Raw genomic sequence first — 21,994 nt, forward strand, 5'->3', positions numbered from 1 at the left:
TGTAATTTGAGTAGGTTTGAGTCAGTATAGAAAGAACTGCATAAGCTGAGATACATCACAGACCCTGAAGAAAAATTTTTTAACTATCCACATTTTTAGGGTCTTGACATTATGTATGTATTCATGTCTGTTTGCACATCTGTGCTTTAACTCCATCAAAGTTAAATTATGTTTTTGGTCCCATTGTTGCCTGTTAGAATATCAGGAAAACATTCTTTAGTCCAGTGAATCAAATAACAGAATTAGAGGATTGTCTGTGATTGGAAACATTTCTAGCATTTAGTGATTGTATTTGTGTGTGTGTGTGTGTATTTATACTTTGAAAAGACTCAGAGGTGTCTAAAGACAGTTTCCACAAGCTTGAATTGTTTTAGCTTTCCATTTTAGACCAAGATATTCACTGAACTGAATACTGGGTGTATCTGATTCATGAGATAGCTCATATATTTCTCTATAAATCAGTGTTTTGCATATGTATTGAAATATATAGTAATATGTGTAAAGTATATGCTTAGTCTTTTTTCTGTAACTTCTATTGTCTATGTTTGATGTCACATTAATTGTTTGTTTCAAACCAGAAGGTGAATGTGCACAGGAAGCTGTGGTATCTCTCTGGTATTTTGTTGTCAGCCAAAACTAACTCCTGTTGTTCTCTGGTTAGAAAAAGTGTGAGCGGTATTTCCCGCTGCAGGGGGAGAAGCCTATGAGTTTTGGCCCTTTCAGAATCTCCTGTGTAAGTAGACAAATATATTATAGCTGTGTGTGTAATGAATGTTTAACAAGAAAAGGGGGTGGGGGGGGGGATCTGTTTTTGGACTGCATTTCTTACATTTTGTTCTAGTGACTGTTTTAGTCGAGATTTGTGTAAATGTTCCCCCTATCTTTCTATTCTAGGAATCAGAGCAGGCCAGAACAGACTATGTTATCAGGACTCTGGTGGTGGAATATGAAAATGTGAGTTCAAAGTTGTCAAAAGCAGTGGCATGTGTTTTGCTGTTATGCATTACATCTAAAAAACACCAAAAAAAATTTGGTATATAGGTAAAATGCCACTGAAAATCATTAATTTGGCAAAAATTTAGTACGGTGATACATATGTTTTTTTTGTACAATTCCAGTGAAAGTTGATTGGTGATAATATTGAAACCCAGGCCACATATACACATTTTGATTCAGTTCATCCTCCCACCTTTAAAAATGTTCCCCTGCATGTTTCCCTGCAGGAAAGTCGGAGGATAACACAGTTCCATTATATGAACTGGCCGGATCATGACGTCCCCTCATCATTTGACTCCATACTGGATATGATTGGACTAATGAGAGAATACCAAGATAATGATGACGTCCCAATATGTGTGCACTGCAGGTAGCTACACCACCATAAATACACCCATGTAGGCACAAACTGTAACTAAGGCAGCCTTTTAAAAAAAGATGCTGATTACTAATGTGAAAATAAAGTGAGATGGACATGAAGCAGGGGGCTGTGTCTTTTGACATCAAGGTTCAGCAGAGAATTGTAGCAGTAGCTAAACTAATCATTTATAAATACAGGGCTACTTTAATGTTCAAAGTCAGCCTGATACTTGCCAGTTTTGGTTGACATTTCATTGTTTGTCACCTAATCTTTGATTTTGAAATGGATTAACTAAATGGTAGTGTCCAGATGAGCCGAACATTTAAGAGTCTATACGAATCTATTTTCTCTTGATGGCTGCTGTTGAAATGCCACCAATCTGACATTAAGAGGCTACAATGCACCACATTTAATAAATATGGAAGTAATCACAAAATTGTTGCACAAGAACTATGTTAATCATCTCCTGTGTTTTAATTACTGGATGTGTCAGTATGGTGCAAAATTATTACAGACTTGTGGGGCCATAGATCCAGGTTCTCTGCTGGACAGATGTGTGGTTACACACACACACACACACACACACACACACACACACACACACACACACACACACACACAGCACATACAGCACATACACTGTGTCCATGTGTGTGTAATCAGCTATAACGAGCAGCCTGAGGACATTTCCTGGTTCCTCTGTTACACAGCAGGACTCAAAGCTGCGCCACTGCGTCTGCAAAGATGCTTAGTGTGGGTCGATGTGTATTGTTTGTGTGTGCTTGTTAGAGTAGCAGAGACAGCACGAGATAAAGTTTTATGATTTTATGTGTCAGACGTGATGTCACATCATCTGAGCTTCTGTGTGGGTCCTGTCTCCATCCTGTCTGCATGAGGTGTTGTTACTACACACAGACATGAGACTGAGTGTTTGTCTTGTGCCCGCTTGATAGCTCTTTTAGTGGATTTATGTTTGGGATGAGAAGCTGAAATGTGAGCATTTGTGTCTTTAACCATTTGTTTGTGTGACTGTACAGTGCAGGTTGTGGGAGGACCGGTGCTATCTGTGCTATTGACTACACATGGAACCTCCTTAAAGCTGGGGTATGTGAACACCCACACACACACGCTCCTACTCCTAAAACACATGCATGTGTGTAAATACACACTTTCCACACACAATGTAACGTCATAATTAACGTTTTGTTATTGTGTCCTCTACAAGAAAATTCCCGAAGATTTTAATGTTTTCCGGTTGATCCAAGAAATGAGGACACAGCGGCACTCTGCTGTTCAGACCAAGGTTTGTTCAAAGATTTTTGTCATATGCTTTTCTGGTGGTCAAATAAATGAATTTTACCAACTGGGGCTTCAAAGCATTGTCCGCTTCTTTGGATGGCAATTACAGGAAGTTATGAATAATGATGTGGGTTAAAGAAATAATAAACCTTTAACTGCATTTATAGGTCTGCAAACACAAAGATGGAACAAAAATATAATAAAACACAAGTTGGATATACTGTGTTTCTGGTGTTTCTCAGCAGCATTTGGAAAATTATGGGAAACTCTTTACAAGGCTGTTGCTCTGTTAAGGCTTTAATGTCTTTATTCAGAATTTGCCTCAGGTGGTGGTGACTGTGTTGTAAAGCTTAGCAGCATTTTCTCCTTTATGACCGCTAGCACAGTTCTCATCATTCATGTGCTACCTGCCACACACCTGGCTGAAAATGCCTCCTCCTTCTATTACTTGTAACTGGTTGAGGTTATTCTGCCACAGTTTTGACATGGGTGTGTTTGCATATTTTCAGCAATTTGCTGAAGTAAATTCTTTGCTGGGCGTAACTTACATCTTCCATACCTTCCACATCATACTCCTATCTTTAAGTGGTGTGAATTCAAAATAGTCTGGGTCTTAACAAAACTGTGTGGTTTTTTTTTTTTTTTAATCTTATTTATGGAGTTCTTTCTTACACACATTCCACAACACTGAGGGGGGAAAATAAGACCTGTTGGATAAACTAAAGAACTGGTTTGACACATGTTTTGATCCAGGGTCTCACACCAGAATTCTGCAGAATTTGTTGAAGCCCTTTTATGTTTTTTTTGTTTTTTTTTCTCTCCCCTCCAATCTCCTTTACCTCACTTGTCCTCCGCGTACTTTCTGTACTGGCTTTTTGCAACTTTTCTCTCTCCCCTGCTTCATTATATATTTGTCTTTTTCTCTCTATCACGCTCTTTCTTCTTTGTCTCTCTCCAGGAGCAGTATGAGTTAGTTCATAGAGCGATCGCTCAGCTCTTTCAGAAACAGCTACAGCTACTGGAGAGCCCCACCAACACGCAGTTACACGATGGCATGGTATGGCACACGCACAGACACATACACACACACTGTACATGCTGTCAGAAAGACAGGATGTCGCTGAGTAACACATTCAGAATAGGGAAAAAAAAACACAAATAATTAGTCACAGGGGAAGGACAGGGTAGGAGGAATAGAGGAGAGGGCGTAGAGGTCTTCAGAAAACAAAGAAGAAGAAGAAGAGTTAGTTTGTGCCTAAAAGAGAGAAATCTCCATTCTACAGGGTAGTCTCACAGGACTGCATGCAGTGAAGCCCTATTTAAAAGAGCCAGATAAAAAGCTTTCCTCTGTCAGTCACCAGTGCCCTCATTCTAATTTACTTCACGCTATCCTCTATTGCCCCCAATCACACACATCAACAAACACATATAACATATACAAAGTGTCCTTAATTGTTCGTGTCCTTCCTCCTGCTGCACTAGAAGCACGACCTAGTCAAAAAGTTTACTCATATGACAAAAATAGCAAATAAGGAAATCAAAGGAGCAGAAAACATTTTTGTTCTCAGTGGCTTATACTAGTTTTCTTTTTTTTTCCCCCCTTTGCCAGTCAGTTTAATTATTAAAGTTTTTAGAATCTAGTCAAGCACTGCATTGTAACACACAAACTGTTCAGGTCATATCTTCTGTTGATGCATAAAAAGTAGAGTGTTATCATGTTATTGTTAGTTAATTTTTTGAGATCACAGGACTCTGGCACAGGTCGACTGTCAGGCTGTCTTCTTCACTGATGTTGCAGGAATCATTTTAGTCCTCTTTTAAAATCTCCATTAGAAAATAACGTGATGTGGTGCTTGGTGTCACTAACTACAGTATGTCAAAAACCACTGGGAAATGTAGTGAAACGAGCAGTGTCACTACCACCCTTTCCCTCCCATTGCTGTTATGTTGCTATGAACATAGAAGTAGTTATGAAGATAAATGACAGCCAAAGGAAAGAGAGATCAGAGAGACAAGGGGAAGACAGACAATTGCACAGACTGAGGACAAGGAGAGATCATGAGAGATTGCATTGGCAGAAATCCCGGGGCTGACTTCCTGCATAGGAAGCTTTATGACATCATGCCTTTCCCATAATGCACTTTCAGTCTGAGAATAGACATGCATCCGTTGGGAAAGGGGGGACCCTCACAAGAGACAGACACATGAAAACATAACACCCATGTTTATGTTAGACAACACTCAGCTGACACAATTTGAGACCTGTTTCCTAAAATCCTAAAATATATTTCAGTATCCCTAAAATGAGGACAAGAGTGTGTGCTGTAAAGTACCTTACTACACTTTATTACACCTTATATTACTGCTACTGGTTTTTTAGAGCTTACGCTGTTGATTATATGTGGTATATATTGTCGAAGCTTGTTGCTACTTATTATAACCTTGACATTATCCTACAAAGTTGCAAACCCAAGCATATTACAATCACACACACTATTGGTTTGAAGAATATTATCAGTGTGCTGTACTGACTCAGTCCTTACACACATTGACTCATGTCCAGTCAGCCATGGTTGGCGACTAAAACACCCACACAGGTGCACTCAATGGCAGTACGAACAATAAACCTACACATACACACATCCCACACACGTTTTTCTGCTTACACGCACACACACCATTGTTTTGCAGGAAGTTTTCCTACCAAATTAATTCTCACAACTCAGTTCGATAAACGTAACCAGCCGAATGAGATGGAATCTCTCTGTACCTAAATGTGCTCAAGTTAGTTACTTTAGCATTCATACAGACGCACTGAGCTGCAGGGGTCTCATTTGCCCCTGTGTCATGAGTGTATGACGACTACGGTTGTCCTGTCATTTCCTCAGTATCAGAGTGGACAGAGAGCCAAATTAATGAGTCATGGGGGAAGAAAGTAAAGTAGGAAGATGAGAGGAAGAGAAAACATTAGGTGGTAGGAGGAGGATTTCTTTCAGAAACAATTTTGATGCTTCAGTGAAGAAATTTTACAGCAACTCTTATGCCTGCTCCAGAAACATCTAGGAGAGAAGAGATAGTCATGACAGTCTGAAAGAACAGTTCTAATGCTTACAGTGACAAAACTAATAATGTGTGTAGTGAAGTATTATGTGATCTGACAGTTATGCAGGTCAAATTCCAGCAAAGCAAGATGACATGCGTCTTTCTCATACAGAGGAAATGTTCTTAGATCTGTAGTACCTGCAGAACCTCACATTTTGGAATGCAGTCAAACAGAAAATACCTGTACATGTGCTGCAGCTCAGGTGTATTCATATGATACATCAGTGTTGGACGAAAGCACTTTGTAGGCCAAATGGGAGCAAACTCAAAAGTTTCACAGAGCAGTAAACACAGAACATGCTTTAACTGTAGAAGTAAAAACCACTGAGAGCTTGTATTTAAATAAAAATAACCATGCCACAGTAATATTCCATTACTAGTAAAATACCATAATAACCTTAGGCAAAAGTACATGTTCACATCCAAACATAGTTGTATTATTATTATTATTATTGCTGCTACATAAACTGCTATGCAACGTTGTAGCTGTTTGAGATGCAGCTTATTTTAGCTGCTTTATGTACTTTGTACAAGAACTACTGTACAAGTACTTTTCTCTGAAATACAGTGGAGTATAAAGTGGAGTATAAAGTAGCTAAAAATAAAAGAACTCAGGTGAATTGCAAGTATAAAGTATATTATGTGTTATATCTGAGCCCACCATTTGAAATCTGAAAACCTCAGTAAGAGTAACATTTGATTCTGCATGTGTGTACTTTTGTCTGTATATTTTTCTTGATTTGTTTGTTTCATTATTCTGTCCAGGATGAAAGCAGTCCAGACAAAGCAAGCCACCAGTCAGATGATGACAGATGGGACACACCGCCTCCCAAACCTCCCCGCATACGCAGGTAAGACCTTCCACACTTTTTTCCAAAAACCTTAAAAAAAAAAAAAAAAAAACTTCTGCTTTTTTTTTTTTTTTTTTTTTTTTTTTTTAAGTTGTTTTACTGAGAAATCACAAATCACCTGTCACTTTCAAAACAGTTGTAGAACAAACTGACCCGCAGGCATCCTCCACACAGATGAATGAACAGGCTCACACAGGAGTGAGCAGTAGGTGTGAAGTGGCCCGTCACTGAACACAGTGGGTGTTGTGTTTTGTAGAAGCAACAAAAAAAAAAAAAAACGTTTGTGTGATGCACACAATGAAAACATATTAAACTGACCAAACAGAAGCAGCTGGCTTTGTTTTCACCCCGAAAGAACCGGAGCTTTCTGACACATTATTTCCCCGTCAGCCCACAGACGCATCGAGCCTCCACTTTTCCAAAGTTAATTTCTGTTGTGGCCTGCGAAAGAGCTGGATCTTAGAAATCAATTTGCAATGGTTTGCAATACACTGTAATGCTTTTACATACAAGCAGGCATGTTATTTCAAACTCATACGCACTCTGATCAATTTATATGCACAAATACACTTAAATAACCCTCTCACTTTTCCTCTGCAACTCTTCCCATGACAGATTTGTTGCTTCATCCCCTTTCTCAGTCTTTTCTCACTTTATCATTTTGTCTCTGTTCCCTTTGCCTCCCCTCATCTCATTTTTAATTTTGTTATATGTGCCCAGCAGGGGTTGTGCTCCACTTTCTCTCCGCCAGTTCATCTCCAGGCCTCTTTCCATCTTCTGATAATTTATCCACAGACAGCCCGACCTCTTTCCCCTGTTAATGCCGCAATACATTCACCTCACGCTAACTTTTTAAACAAACCTGATAGATGTCATTGCTCAGAGAGTTATCTGTGCTATTTCTTTAATGCCACAGGGGACGTCTTGTTGCCTGGAGACACTGTTTCATTTAATTACCTGTTGCTAGAAACATTGTCTAAAAATGCCCTGTTTGACAGCCTTTCTTGTGCTAATATGTACATCATTGGCTCTGTGATTATCCATTTGATTTAGATATTTTCATTCCTTGTTATTGAAGTCCACTGTCATTTATTGGAGCTAGCATGTCCCTTGTTACATTCACATATTGCACTAAAATTGTTATGCCCCTGATTTTCTTTTGCTGTCTCATGTACCAGCCGGCTTGACGGGAAAGCCGACATTTTTCAGAGGCTCTAAATTTGTGATGTATCTGTAAGTGACTCGTTCACTGAAGTTCCTTTCCTGTTCAGACCAAATGTTCTGGAAACGCTGCCAAAAGCTTTCCTTGAAGTGGGGCAGAGCGAGACTATCAGGAATATATCGGTGCCTTTCCTAATGTGACTCTCTCTTACATCTCTGTATTGGTCTTTTTTTTCTCCATGTCATCACTCTGTTTCCTGAAGGCCTACTTTAAGCCTGGGAGTGATGGTCAGAGCTATTTTTACTAACATAGTCCACATTCTATTGGCCACACTCCCTCTGGGTCACTCCAGTGATGTGTGTGTGTCTGTGGGAGAGATCAAGTGTGAGATACTGCAGGAATGCCTGTGAAGCATCTAGGTTGCTGATACTGAGTCATGGCTTTCACATATATACACATACTCATTCACAGCCACACCCTGGAAAGTCATATCCTGTACCTCTACTGGGTATTAAACTTCCAAACCAACATGTAGCTGTGTAGCATCTTGGTTATTGAAAACTGTCAAGTATCCAAACATACTTAATGTATTATCAGATAACTTTGGTGGGAAGATATTAAAAAAGGGATAAAGCACCATAGAAATAACAGTGTGAAAAAATAGGTCTCTTGATGCAACTTTTCAGTGTTTGTTAGCGTTGCAAATTTGTTAAATCTTAGTGTTTGCAGAGTCGAATCATCTTATCCAGAAGGCACGGATACATATTTGCTTAAGCAGTGATCTAAATCTGTGTGGTCTGAGTGTACACTTTGTTGTTTTTCGTGCTCGTCTGTGAATTTATTCTCCACACAACGTGAAACCAGAAAGTGTATCTCTAAGTTCTGTCCCCTTCAGCCCGCCTCCCATGAATGCATGCAGGTCCTGCAGTGAACCAACGCTGTGATTAAAAATGCAGCATCTTCCCTCCGGAGTACATATGTGGAGGGCACAGTGCTCTTGTCAGGCGTGTGTGTTTGAGTTTGTGCATTTATTTATGAGTGTGGGTGGTGTTATTACATGCGTTTCAAGTTTTTTGTGGAGGAATGCATCTGTGTGTACGTGTGCTGTATGTTTATGCGTGGGAGTTTAGGTTGTGTATGTGTGCATGATGTTTGTGTGTTCGATGTTAGTTCTTATGTGTATGTATGTTTTACAGTTTTACAGTTTTACAACTTTAAAGAAAAAAAACTGATTCGGACAGCAGAAATATATAACACTCTAAGAGCTAGAAATCAAAACATTTACAGCTCCAAAAGAAATGCAGAGCAAAATGAGTGAATTCAGCCAATCTCAATATGAAAAGCTGAGTGAATTAGTTTAATGTGATGTGGACAGCTTCTTTTTGATTAGGCAGGTAATGCTAGTAAATTTTTGTGTTTTGTAGAAAACCACCATTTTGCTGAAATCACTAGATGGAAAATGAAGAAAGCAGGAATAAAAAGGTGCATTTGTGGTATTACATATTGTTAAGGGGGTCTCCATTTGCTTCCATTGATGCATTTGCTAGTCTGACACTAGTCAGACTCAGCCTAGTCTGAAAACTGGTACATAACCCAAAGAGGAAATGAAAGCTAGATGTCTAGATTAAACCGCATTAACTATTTCACTTGATGTTTGCTTTTAAGATTAGAAATGCATTCGATGTATGTTGGTATTAGCATTTGATGAGCACATCTCATGTCCACAAAGGGGAGTAGCAGACGGTTTTGGTAAAAGGTTGAATAAGTGATGTTTGTCACAGTCTACAGTCCATTAGAACGTTTTGACGGTGGTAATGAAAGCCAAGTTCCTCCCTCAGGAAAAACACTACTGCTACCTATTTGTTCACCTTTATGAAAACTTCGTAAGACCTGAGTTTCTTTTTTCTTCATATGCTTCTTGGTGCTGTGGATGTCTGATGTGTTTTGTGCCTGTGATTTAAATTTTCTTTATTTTCATAGGTAGCTTTTATTAGTTTTTGCTGTCACATATTAATGTTTGCTCCTCTAAATGCCCAGCTTCCTCTTAGGAGTCATTAAAGTTTCATCTTATCTTATCTTACCTTAGAGGGATGCAGAGCCTGAATAAACTCTGGCATCTGAATGATTCATATCCCCATAGAAACAATCAGCACCAGTGGGAATCTTCTGTTATCTGTGGTATAGGCAATGAACATGATATAGAAGAAGGAATTCTCGTGGGTAATTTATGTTTTCGTGAAAGAAAACAAGGGAATAATGGCGTTCTTGTTTAAATAATGTTTAGCTTGGAGACCCCTATTTGCCAATAAGCACATGCAAGGAGGTTCAGGCGGTTAGAAAAACTCTGCTGCACTTGAGCTTAATGTCAACAGGGGCACTGTTATCCAGCAATCATCATGTTTGACCTCCCTGCTGAGAATAATAATAAAAGCTATTATTCTAGTGTTAGTGTTTAGCAATTAAAATAAACAGTTTGGGATGATTTGCTTTAAATCCCTGCATGGTTTTCATTATTAGTGTACTTTGTCGTGCCATGTTATATTAAAGTCCCTATCAAAAATCACGAATACAGATTCATAAATAAATAAAACACATAACCTATAGTGAGATCCTTCAAAGAAAAGTAGCTGTCAGTGGCAGCTATATTGCACTTTTGAGGCTTTAGGAGGAAGCCTCTCACAATTATGACTGCAACCCCAGAACTGTTTAAGAAAAGGAAATCCCCGTGCAGCTTGTCTGTCTTTGATCCACACACACACACACACGCACACACGCACACACACGCGCAGCATCATGTGCAGTCGGTCCTATGTTAGCTCCTGCTTCAATCATGTGCTCTTGATTTAGCGCATCACCACATCCTTTCCCTTTTTTCTCTCTGTGTATATTATATATTTGCATGCTAATGTGAATGTATATTCAGGAGAGTGGAACAGATTCATAATATATAAGTTTCCATCGCTGCGTGGCTCGCCTTGCCACGACCTCAGCATCCTGTGTTTAACTCACACCTACACTTCATGTATCTATAGGTGTGTTGCTGAAGTACACTGTACTGTGAATGAGAAGAGAATTAAATGTGTATATATTTTTAGACATTACCTCCGTCATAGAACAAAACAGAATAGAAAAGGACAGCAATCAAATCCAGTGAGCAAATCATATGTTGATGGATAAACGGTGTAGCACTGATTCAGTCTGTTCTCACTTTGTTTCACATCAACACATCATATCAACCATAAACCCACAAAATATGGGTGAGAGCTGTATTGGTGAAAACAGTGAAAACTTACTGAGCATAATCTGCTCAGACATACTGCCAGCATATTGCTGCACTTTTTAAAATTCTGCCATCTGCTGGTGAAAGACCTGACAGCATCAATGGAACCTAGTTTTATTTATTTATGAAATGAATTTAATATAACTTCATTTCATCTCATTTTCATTAATCTTCTTTTGAAACAGAATCATTTAAACATGGATGACCAAATGATGTCTGACCAGTATGATGAAATGCTTGCATTTTTCTCATTACATTTTAAATTTGAAAATTTGTGGTTTAAAAAGGTAGTGTTTTTTTCCCCTGTGAATATGCAGTTGTGAATGAGATTTGTATTTTTTTTTTTTATTATAGCACCTCTGCTGCATTTTGAGATATCTCATTAAAAAACACCACAAACCTGTTGGAGTGTAAAATTCATTTATAACAAGTCTTTTTTTGCCTCTTTCTCTCTAGCTCCCAGGCAGAAGGTGATGTGAAGGAGGAGATTCTTCAACCCCCAGAGCCTCACCCCGTACCCCCCATTCTGACCCCGTCTCCCCCCTCAGCCTTCCCCACCGTCACTAATGTACGTCAGGACAATGATCGCTACCACCCCAAACCTCTCATACACGTCCTGGCTTCTTCACAGCACAGTGTAACCCAGGTGAGCTGGCTAATTCAGTACAGAATGGTAAATTGTATATGTATGTGACTTCATGGGACAAATCCACATTACTGTGTGGCTTTCAGTTTCTTATACATGGAAAGTTTTGCTATGTATATATGCATGTATGGTATTTGGGCCTGTAAAACTTGTATATTTTACATCTCATGCAAAGCATTTTACAGATCCCCATATCCAGGGTAACTTATCGTATTGCTATGCACGATTAACACTGAAGAAAAGTGAGCTTCAGTGAGTTCCCCAGAGCTCGCTAGTCATCACAGTGAAATAGAAAACACTTTCTCTCATGTGATCTGCGGTATAAGTGAACGGAAAATAAATGATTGGAAGTCAGAAGTATAATGTGGCCATACCTTTATGCTGTAGTGGCCTTCTATGTTCTTTACAGGGGAATCTCACATTTATGTTATGTTTTATGTCTTCTGGGGCCCCTTTTACACCACAATAATAAAACAGCTGGGGGATTTTATGTGGTTCTGAATGACATGTGCATTCAAAAATGTAAAATGTATTTTCCTCTTAGAATAAAGAAGTGGACCAGCTGCAGAGGCAGACAGAACCCAGTTCGAACAAACAGACCAGCCCCTCAGAGCAGAGACACAAAGATGTACAAAATCTGGATCTCAACGACAACTACAACAACAAATTGTCTTCAGCGTCAACAAAATCAGAAGCAGGCCAAAGCCAGACTCACACACCCTCCTCTCCCAGCTCCCCGGTCGTTGAATGTTCTGGTGCTCCTCGGATCGAGAGGAAGCTCAGTATTGAGATTAAAAAGGTGCCGTTGCAGGAAGGACCTCGTAGCTTCGACACTTCCTCTTCGATGGGAGTAGCGGGCGGGCACAGCAGCAGTTCAGCCAACAGCACAGCTGTGCTGCAAAGAAGCCACGCCTTCAAAGCCCGATCTGGCCAGTCCCTGCTGACATCTAGCTCCTCGTTGTCAGAGGACTCGGGTGCAGAGGGAGGAGCAGGTGGGGACAGCCATGGAGACAGAGTCGTCCTCGCCAGACCAAACCACCTCCCTGTGAAGAGTGGAGAGAAGGCGGAGGCACAGGGAGGGGAGAAGGGAGAGGTGAAAGCTGGCCACGCAGCTTGGGCTCAGACCTCCAACAGCCCAGAAAAACAGTTCCCAAAGACCTCCTCCTCTTCTTCCTCCTCTGACCGTGTCGCTCCATCCTCATCCTCATCGTCTCACCTCTCCTCCTCCTCTTCCTCTTCCTCCTCCACTCCTGTTAGGACTGCCCTGAGTTTCACAAACCCCATACACTCCGATAACTCGGACGAGGAGGGGGATGGAGAGATGTCCGGAGGAAAGGAAGGTTATCGTACTAACGTATCCACAGCGACGGCCATGGTAACTACATTCCCTCACCATGGAGACCAGCAGCCAATCAGGAAGGTGTTGCCAATGTCAATCGCAGGGCAGGGCTCTCCATCACTGTCTGCAACCACAGCAAGTATGTCTGCTTTAACAGAATGAGTCGATCTAATTCTTTTAACTAACTGTGTGCTTTGCTGACAGATCGATTAACAAAGAAACCAACAAATGAGCAGTCTCTGACATCCAATAGATGTGGATTCACATGTTTTGTCAGGTTTGGTAATGAGCAACATCTTACAATTTGAGCTAAATGAACACAGAAATGATCTAAACTAAACATTCAACTAAAACACAGAAGTTCAGTGTAGTTAATTTCTACAGGGTTTAGTCAAGTTTTTCCCCTTTAAACGCTGGTGGTAGAGACATTGAGTAAGTCTGACAACCTGACTTTATCCACTCTCACATATTGTATGCTCAGGGAAGCCACATGGTAAAGTCATTTTCTGCATCTGTAAGGAAACAAAGGTCTCTGACAGACCACATGCTAATGATAAGTTATGTCTGTCAACACACACACACACAAACTGTGTTATACTGCACATATAATAGACATGGAAGAAAGCAACAGAACAATGAGAAAGAAGGAGAAAACAATTCAGAGTCTCATTGGAAACACAACTGTACGACTAATTGGTTGGTTTGCAAGGAATGCTGCAAATGTTAACAGGCACACATCTGTCAAAACATCTCTTCAGCTTGTGTGTGTTTGTCTAAGTGAATGAATGGGGAGGCAGGATGAAAGAAATCCTGTTTGTGTGTTTTTGTTGCAGTGCACTTGTGTGAGAGCAGAGAAGTGCGTGTGCATGTTGTATGGTGAAGGATCAACACTGCATGATACTGATAAATCCACACTTTTGTGCACGTTGGGTTGAACAGAGCAGTGTCATGCTGTTTGCTGTGTATGCATCGGTCTGGCTGCACTGTCATGATTGCAATGATAAGGTTTTGATCTTCTGGGGTGTAGAGAACCATATCCCTTCTCCTCCTTTGATTTCAAAATCATGAGATTCTGAAATCTGTGCGATTGCAGCTGACATGGAATGTCAGTCCATTCGATCGGACTGGATTTTGCCTGGAACAGTTTTTATCTTGAGTGGGCTCGGGATGAAATAAATGCATGTTTAAATATTTGAATGAATCTTTGAAGAGACATGATGTGATTCTGTTTGCTGGCAGTAAGTGCCCTTACTTCAAGTAAGGTTAGTGTAAATTCTACAAGCAGAGTTTCTTGGACTTTAAATTATGCATTGGTTTTTGAAGACGTTTTAGTTAAGAATGAAAGTAAAACAATGTGATTATTGAACCAGATATTTTTTATTAATCCTCATTTTCACTAGCAATACCAACACAAGGCACAAGACAAGAAGAATTGCTGTGCCTCAGCGAAGTAACCCATTTCTGTTAAATAATCAAATGAGATTTAAATGTTATAGTAGCCATTAACATATCTGGTATCATACATCATGCTCTCCTCAAGTTATTCCAATATTTAAACCAAAAGCAGCAACATTTGCCTCAGTCTTGAAGTGGATTGTTTTTGGTCTGCTTAGCTTTCTGGCACATGATTTATTTGGGCTGCGGTAGTGCTTTGTGATCGGTTATGAAAAGCTAACAGCTGCTGTGTGATTGGTTGCAAATACCTAATGACTGCTTTTCGATGAGTTGCAAATTGCTGCTGTGTGGTTGGTCAAGAGAAAGCTGGCGGGTGCTTGTTTTTGCTGGTTGATCAAAATATTTTGCACATTTCATATGTATTAGTATGTAGTATTTTGGATTACTGTACACGTGAGTGACAGACAAATTATAGACAGCAACATGTTCAAGCTGAGAGGTGACATTTGGAATCAATTATGTAAAACATGACAAATATGCTAAAATTGTAAAAAAAAAAAAAAAAAAAGTGACAGAAAATGATTATTAACTTTAAAGGTGGAGCTGTATAGCCTCTTAATGTTTCCTGGAAATGGTGCAAAGCTTGATTAACTAGCCATCAGACTAATGTTACACTAAAGAAGGCTGGTTTATGGGCTTTCCCAGGGCAGTCTGAAATCCAGTGGATTCAAGTGGAAACATTCGAGATAGAAGAACATAGAAAAAGATTCAGTTAAGCTCATTAACAGTGAGATACAATGATGATCAGATAGAGCCAAGTCAACTAGAGTCTAACTAGTGTACAAAAAATTACAAAAAACACCCACTAATATACTGCTGGTGTAAAAAGTAAATGAATTATTGCATAGGCATAGTGTCACTTCTCTGAGGCTGTTTTATAATGTCAGCATTGACGCTTCAAAAGCAATATCTCACCCCTTCAGAGTCCCAGAGTAAATTTTAACCTAGATGAATGAGAGAAATTTTAATTAAGGGGTCAAGCTTCTCTGAGAGTATTACACCTAAGTGTAGCCAATAAAAAAATACAGTTAACCTTCTGGTGGGTAATAAGGTCATTAATTCTAAAATATCTACTTGGATATTGGCCTTGAATGAAAAATAATCACATTTATTTTAGCTGGAGAACAGATAAAGGGTAGCTTTGTATCAAGAAGAGCCATTAAAGGTTCCTATATTCAGGCCCCATAAAGATTCTGGTAGCAGTGTTGTCTTAGATTAAGATAATGGAGTTTGTATAGTAATCACTAATAAGTCCAAGAGTCATAGTCACAGTCGATATTTTACATTCTCCCATGTTCTTAATTTCTCATTATTGGACTGTGTGATCCAGTGTCCAAAGAGAAATTTTATTGATTAGGGGTGGTTGTCCCTGGTGTGTACTGAACCAGCTGGAACACAAAATAAGATCATCCTTTCCTCATTACATTTCTTCTGGCAGCAGCAACTTATTTTAACGTTGATGACCCACATAAAAAGACAATATAAGACGGAGATGGTCCAGTAAGAGGATAAGATCAGGAAAATGTCAAGATTTTTAATCATGACTATGACTGTCTGGAGCATATCAGGGATTTTAGTTGCAGATCCGTCTGTCATGTAGTCGTCTGGTAATAACTTAGCAATAACCAGCATGTAAAATAATGAAGCAGCAACACAGAAAAAGCAAGTTCAATACAAGTTCAAATTGTCTTGTTGATCATGTCCTAATGCAGTACTGCTAATAATATAATATAAAATTAATTGGTTTTAAAAAGTTGTTACAACAACTGATTTAATATTTCCAAAAGATAAAACATTATAGACATGATTTTAACGTCACCTCTTCTTTTTGTAGTTAAGGGGTTTTGAATCACTTTGTGCTTAATTTAGCACTATCTTTAGACAGAGAATCAAAGACACTATGGGTTTCAGCATTCAAACTTCCTTTGCCTCACTGTCCTTTGACTGCCCATCTCTTGTCTTTCTTCTCGGTCAGTTATTAATGTTTGACCTCTGACCTTTTAACCCAGACTGCTGGGACAGCGATGACTCCCCTCCCCCCCTCCCTGAGAGAACCCCCGAGTCCTTCATACTGGCCACAGGTGCGTTTGCATTGGTCAAGATTCACAGGTGTGTTTCCAGTGCTGCGGGTTCACTGGGTCGCCAACGGGTGTAAAGTATATCTGGTCAACTCCTCGAAGGTGCATGGATCGATGAAAATGAGCAAAGGAGGAAAAATAAGAGTCTTTGTGTTTGAATCATCACCAGTGGTTGTTTGATAGAGTTGCTTTGGGTATGACTGAAACAGGATAAATATCTGTTCCTATTTTATCTGTTTCCTTCCAGTGCATGAACAGGTAGGGACCCAACCTCTCTCATCCTCATATCAAACACACACGTTGCAGATACAAGTTCTGGGACCTCTTTCACAGGATAGTCTCTTTAGTAACTGCCAACCTGTTGCCTTCTGATTGTTGTCTATGTAGCACAAGCGTTAAAATATTCAACCACACATCAAAAGGTTAAACATTTCTGTTAAAAGTGAACATGTTGCTTTGTGAGAAGCTATGTCAGTTTTACCGCACTAGAGGGCAGCATTGGCTATTTCAAACCCACAGGGGAGATGATTTTGAAATAGGGCACGATCAGTCATAGTATACTGCTTCTGGAGTGATTTGGAAATTGAAGCAGAGATAAGAGAAATGAATGCTGGATGAAGGGACACAGCGGATAAAGGGATGCAGGAAATAACAGGCTTTTTAATCTCATGTTATTCTGTGAAGAATCTCATCTTTGTGTCACTTGTTCTGAATATCTTGCACAATTGGACACAACACTGAGTCATTTTTGAGGTCTGGAGTGGAGGTTGTTCTGTGACTAAAAGAGTTGCGTTAAAGGTTGAGCGGAGAACAACCTGAAGGTACTGTGAAGGATAGTGAGTTTGAAAGGAAATATGAATGTGTTTATATGTATGTGTCTGCTCCTGCTCATCGTGTGCATGCCTTAACATTTTGTCATCGCTCATCCTTTCTTCGTCTCATTCGCTCATTTGTTCTCCCGCTCTCTGTCAGACCCTTCGGAAGTGAGAACGTCAGCCTCAGCCGAATGGAGCGGCTCACGCAAAGGTATGAACACACACTTAATTAACTCGCTTTGTTTATGGGTGTGTTGGTGTATACAGAGGTTTGGTTTGTTTTGCATTCACAGTATTTGTCCACAGACTAGAGGAGGAAACAGACCTTTAGTGTTTTACAAATTAACCAGGCCACGATAAAACGGGCAACATTTGTCAAAAGCACAACTGTAAGACACAGAGAGAGAGTAACACTGAGAAGGAAAGATACAGCAAGACAGAGGGAAAAGGAGAAAAAAAAAAGATATAGAGAGGTGTGTGCGTGTGCTTATCCATGCTCCGGATTGTGTGCTGATGGTTTCTGCCAATTTACTGCTTCACTAGTTTCAGCGTGTGTGTGAGAAAGGGAACGAATAATCAAAAAGAAATAACTTTTTGGCTTATAATGATTTTTTTTACTAGCTATGAATATACCTCAGTAGGAGCATTTATACAGAACAGCAACGCTGCAGTTTCATTTATTTGCTGATAAACTGGCTTTAAACGTCATGCAATTTCAAGTTTCTTTTGCAGAAGAAATGATTTGTTGTAGTTGTTTTTCGTACACGTGGGTCTATGCAACTCATATTAGGATATTTGAGCCTGAGGCCTATGGGTGTTAAACCAGCCAGCGGTCTAAAATGTAACACATAAACAGAAATCAAGCCAAACCTAACTATTAAATGTAAGTAGATAAGGTTTGATCTAGTATTTTGTGTTGAGTACAAACTACACTGAAGATATATAATAGAATAAAATAAATGAGTTGGTCTATCAGTATCACTGATTCTATTATACAGCACCTCCTAAGCACTTTACACTACTGAAACCCTCGCAGTGTTTCCACTCCATTAAGCTGTGTGTGTTTTGCTGTGTGCAGATGTGTCAGACTGCGTTAAGAAGACCTCTCCAACTGACCCGTCATCTGCTGGCACCACAGCAACAAACAGCAAAGCAGACCTGGGTGGGTAAGTCTGCTGTTGTACCTCTTTTAGATGTTATGTTTAAACCTTGCTGACAAACATGGCAATGACATCTTGCTGATTGGAAAACTAGCTGTGGGGTGAATGAGGTGAAAATGCGTGATGGTTTGGAGGCTAAGCACAAACCAAAGACGCGTTTTCCTTCAGGTAGAACATGTCTGGATGTATTTCATTTAAATCAAAGTTAAGGAATCCCTCTTCTTTCAGGATTCGGTAACCGCTGCATTCAGCCCAAAGGCCCTCGACAACCCCCCTTGGAGTGGACATGATGGAACGATGCGTCTGTCTGTCCACCAACAGTATCAAGAAATGGACTCTACCGATCTCACCTGGCTGGTCCAAAAACCAAGTTGATAGATGCCTCACAGACAGACAGCTCCTCTTCTTCCCCCTGCTCCTCCTCAGTCCTTCCTTCAAAGTGCCACTGTGCAAAGCAGAAGACTTTCTGGTCAGGTGGCTTGTCCATTTTAGAACAAAGCCCACATTTTCCTGTTCAACATGCTGATTTTTTTTTTAGAGGTTTTAACTTCTGTAGACACTTACCCAGGATCAGTCAGGTTATTTTCCTGTTAATGGTTAAAGTATAATTCCTGTTTTTACCACATTTTTGATGAGTAGATTAAAAAATGATCCCTGTGTAGATAAAAAATTGAAAGTCTCTACATTCTTTGACTCAATGGAGAGGAACATAGACGTAACCTTACTTTCTTAAATTCCTCTCCTTAAATTAACGGCAAGAAAACTTTTCATCCCAAACGAGCAAAAAGTAAAATTTTTTCTCCTAAACCAGGAATTATCGTTAATCAGAAAAGCTACTGTGGGAAGCTGATTTCTGAGGTTTAACTGAACTCCCAGAACGTGTCTGCTTCCTCCTACTGAATGATCAACAATCTTCAAAGCGAACCTAGATAATCTGTTACCCATGATGCAACCTTTTCTCTCGGGTATGTACAGGTTGCCAGGGTGCTCTCTCTTTTTCTGTATCTCTGTCTCTCCCTCCTATGTGCTGGTGCTACATTACGAAGGATCGGCATAGAAACAGAAAGACTAGAGCTGACTTACCAACATAATTCTGTTTCTCACCTCCTGTTTCCTGTGGGATTTGTTCCTGTGCTAGCTGCAGTAATGTCAGCTCTAGCACTTTATATTTCTATGCTGACCTCCCTGTTTACCAGAGTCACAGGCTGACATAGTTTGGTCATTGCAGTTGTCAGTAGCTGCCATGTTGAATCCAGAAATCTGCTGTGAGGCCATTAAAGGAATAGTTCGGCATTTTTGGTAATATAATGCATAGAGACTGGAAATACGGATGCCAAACACAACGCTGAGAATTTAAAATAAGGGATTCAGACAAAACGATGATAGATTATACAAATTTTTATCATATTAACAGTTTTTAAATTATTTCACAGGAAAATTTGATTATTAAAAAAAGGGTTATTAAAGTGTGTAAGTACTGTTTTAATCTCTTTTAATCTTACTACCACTCAGATGGATCATTTAATACCTTGTGGGCTACCAACCTTCAGGTTAAAAATAACAGGCCACAGCTGTTTGCCATCAATCTAGTCTCAGCACAGTTAATAAAACAAAAATCTGGAAACACATCAGCAATGACCCATCTTGTCAATGCTGTGACTCTGGCTCTCACTGCTGGGACCATGAGCCTGCCTTAGTCCGCCTCTCAGAGAAGACAGCCAATGACAGCTCTCCTCACTTTGTCTTTTCTCTTCAGTTCATTTCTCTCTTTGTGATTTTTGCTTCTTTTAGCCTTTACTTGGGACTCATATTTTATTGTGTATCTCTTTTTTTTCTGTTCTGTTTTCTGTTTTTCATTCTCCCGTTGGCGAGGCCCTCAGATGAGCGACCAAGCACGTTCTTTTTTTAGCAGCAATTTTACTCACCTCAGTGTTTTAGGTTATGAATGTTACACCATCTGATACTCTTATGGGACAGATTAGAGTAATATTAAACCTGCACACCTCCTCTACTGACTGGTTTGGTTTGTCATCTGACAACCAAATCATACTTATACATGTTTCTGTGTGTGTGAGACAATGATTCAATGAGACCACAGAAGCTACGGGCCCAGGACTACTGTTTTCCCCTGATTTTTTTTTTTTTTTTTTTTATTGATCACTGCTAATTTCTCCTTCATTAGCTTTCATAACTACACAGTATATGCATTGTTTTATAAAGATAAAGAACTGTACAGGACAGTTTGGGTATATAATATTTTCATTTTTTTGCTATCTCTTAAATATTCTTATTAACAGAAGATGTAAGAAAGTCAGTGCATGATGATGATTCCTCTCCCTTCACAGTGTTTCCCTTAGAACTGTAAATTATTCTGCTGCCCTTTTTGCTTCATGGCAAATGTTTCAGGGTTGTTTTATTTTTTATTTTTATGTTTGAATTATATGCTAAATAAGATTTGTTGGCAGAGGAAAAGCATAGACTGCCAGCTGGCCCCTTTTCACATAGTTACAACAGGCTCCGATTAAGATTGTAATAATAATATTAATGATGATAATAATAATGGTTGTTTTTTTTTTTTTGTAAATGGTATTTTAAAAGTTATTTTTGTATACACGGTTGTTTGTTGCAAAAGAGGTCCACTGCTCCTGACTAAAACCTCCATAATCTCTCTTCTCTTTTCAAACACTTGCTCCACCTGTTTTTTTTTTCCCCATTCATTTTTCATGTTTTGATTCCTTTTTCTGTCTCTCAGCTTGCTCTTTTGATGTAAACATGCAGCAGAGATAGAACCAATGCTCTAGACAAGGAGCACCTCATTATTTTCCTCTTCTTTTTCATCCTTTGTACTACCCCTGCTGCTTTCTGTTTTATCGTCCTCCCCTACCACCCTCGTTGCTGACTTTAAATTCGAAAAAGCTGTCATTTTTAACACGTTGGTTCACTAAAGTATTGCAACTCGGTGGTGGTTGAAAGTACCAAAAAACCCACGTAAATGGGCTAGTAGATGGGTTGAGAAGTGACATTGTTTTTAATGTTATTCATCATTCCTCATTGCTTGTTTTCCTCAACCTTCATTTATTTTTGTTTGCTTACCACATGCCCATCTATCCATCTCATGCATACTAGCCTCGATTTCAGAAAAGAGCCCACCTGTGCCTTTAAGAGAGAGCCTGCCCTCCCCCTGTCCCCCCTTTCCTCCAATCATCATTAGCGGCGTTGAGTGTGAGCGATGTGATTCGCTGCTGCTTGCTCATCGCCTTGTGTGGGACTTTCATTCAGCCACATCCCGTCCCCTTGCACACATAAACACACACACACACACCCAAAATGTTTGTATGTTGCAGAAATCAATCAGTAAAAACATCAAGTAAAGAAGCGCCTCTTTTTTCTTTAATTGTACATAATTAGGTAACAGTAAAAATTAAATGGACTGGATGTGTTTTGAGTGAG

General features: G+C 39.6%; 1 protein-coding gene across 3 annotated transcripts in view; it reads left to right on the top strand.

The window, feature by feature from the left end:
- Positions 1–21,916, top strand: part of ptpn12 (protein tyrosine phosphatase non-receptor type 12) — a 37,839-nt gene extending 15,923 nt beyond the window's left edge. Inside the window, exons 6-18 of one of the 3 annotated variants that reach the window (XM_026326593.1) lie at positions 662–733; positions 895–954; positions 1,224–1,366; positions 2,395–2,461; positions 2,583–2,660; positions 3,615–3,713; positions 6,524–6,609; positions 11,508–11,697; positions 12,242–13,175; positions 16,501–16,572; positions 17,542–17,595; positions 18,463–18,550; positions 18,773–21,916. In XM_026326593.1, the coding sequence (XP_026182378.1) occupies positions 662–733; positions 895–954; positions 1,224–1,366; positions 2,395–2,461; positions 2,583–2,660; positions 3,615–3,713; positions 6,524–6,609; positions 11,508–11,697; positions 12,242–13,175; positions 16,501–16,572; positions 17,542–17,595; positions 18,463–18,550; positions 18,773–18,782 (1,953 nt within the window). In that variant the 3' untranslated portion in view covers positions 18,783–21,916. The remainder of the gene's footprint in view (positions 1–661; positions 734–894; positions 955–1,223; positions 1,367–2,394; positions 2,462–2,582; positions 2,661–3,614; positions 3,714–6,523; positions 6,610–11,507; positions 11,698–12,241; positions 13,176–16,500; positions 16,573–17,541; positions 17,596–18,462; positions 18,551–18,772) is intronic. The other 2 variants (XM_026326592.1, XM_026326594.1) reach the window with 2 other exon arrangements.
- The last annotated feature ends 78 nt before the right edge of the window (positions 21,917–21,994 follow it).

This window comes from Mastacembelus armatus, chromosome 23 (assembly GCF_900324485.2).
Source record: "Mastacembelus armatus chromosome 23, fMasArm1.2, whole genome shotgun sequence".
In the NCBI taxonomy this organism is placed as follows: domain Eukaryota; kingdom Metazoa; phylum Chordata; class Actinopteri; order Synbranchiformes; family Mastacembelidae; genus Mastacembelus; species Mastacembelus armatus.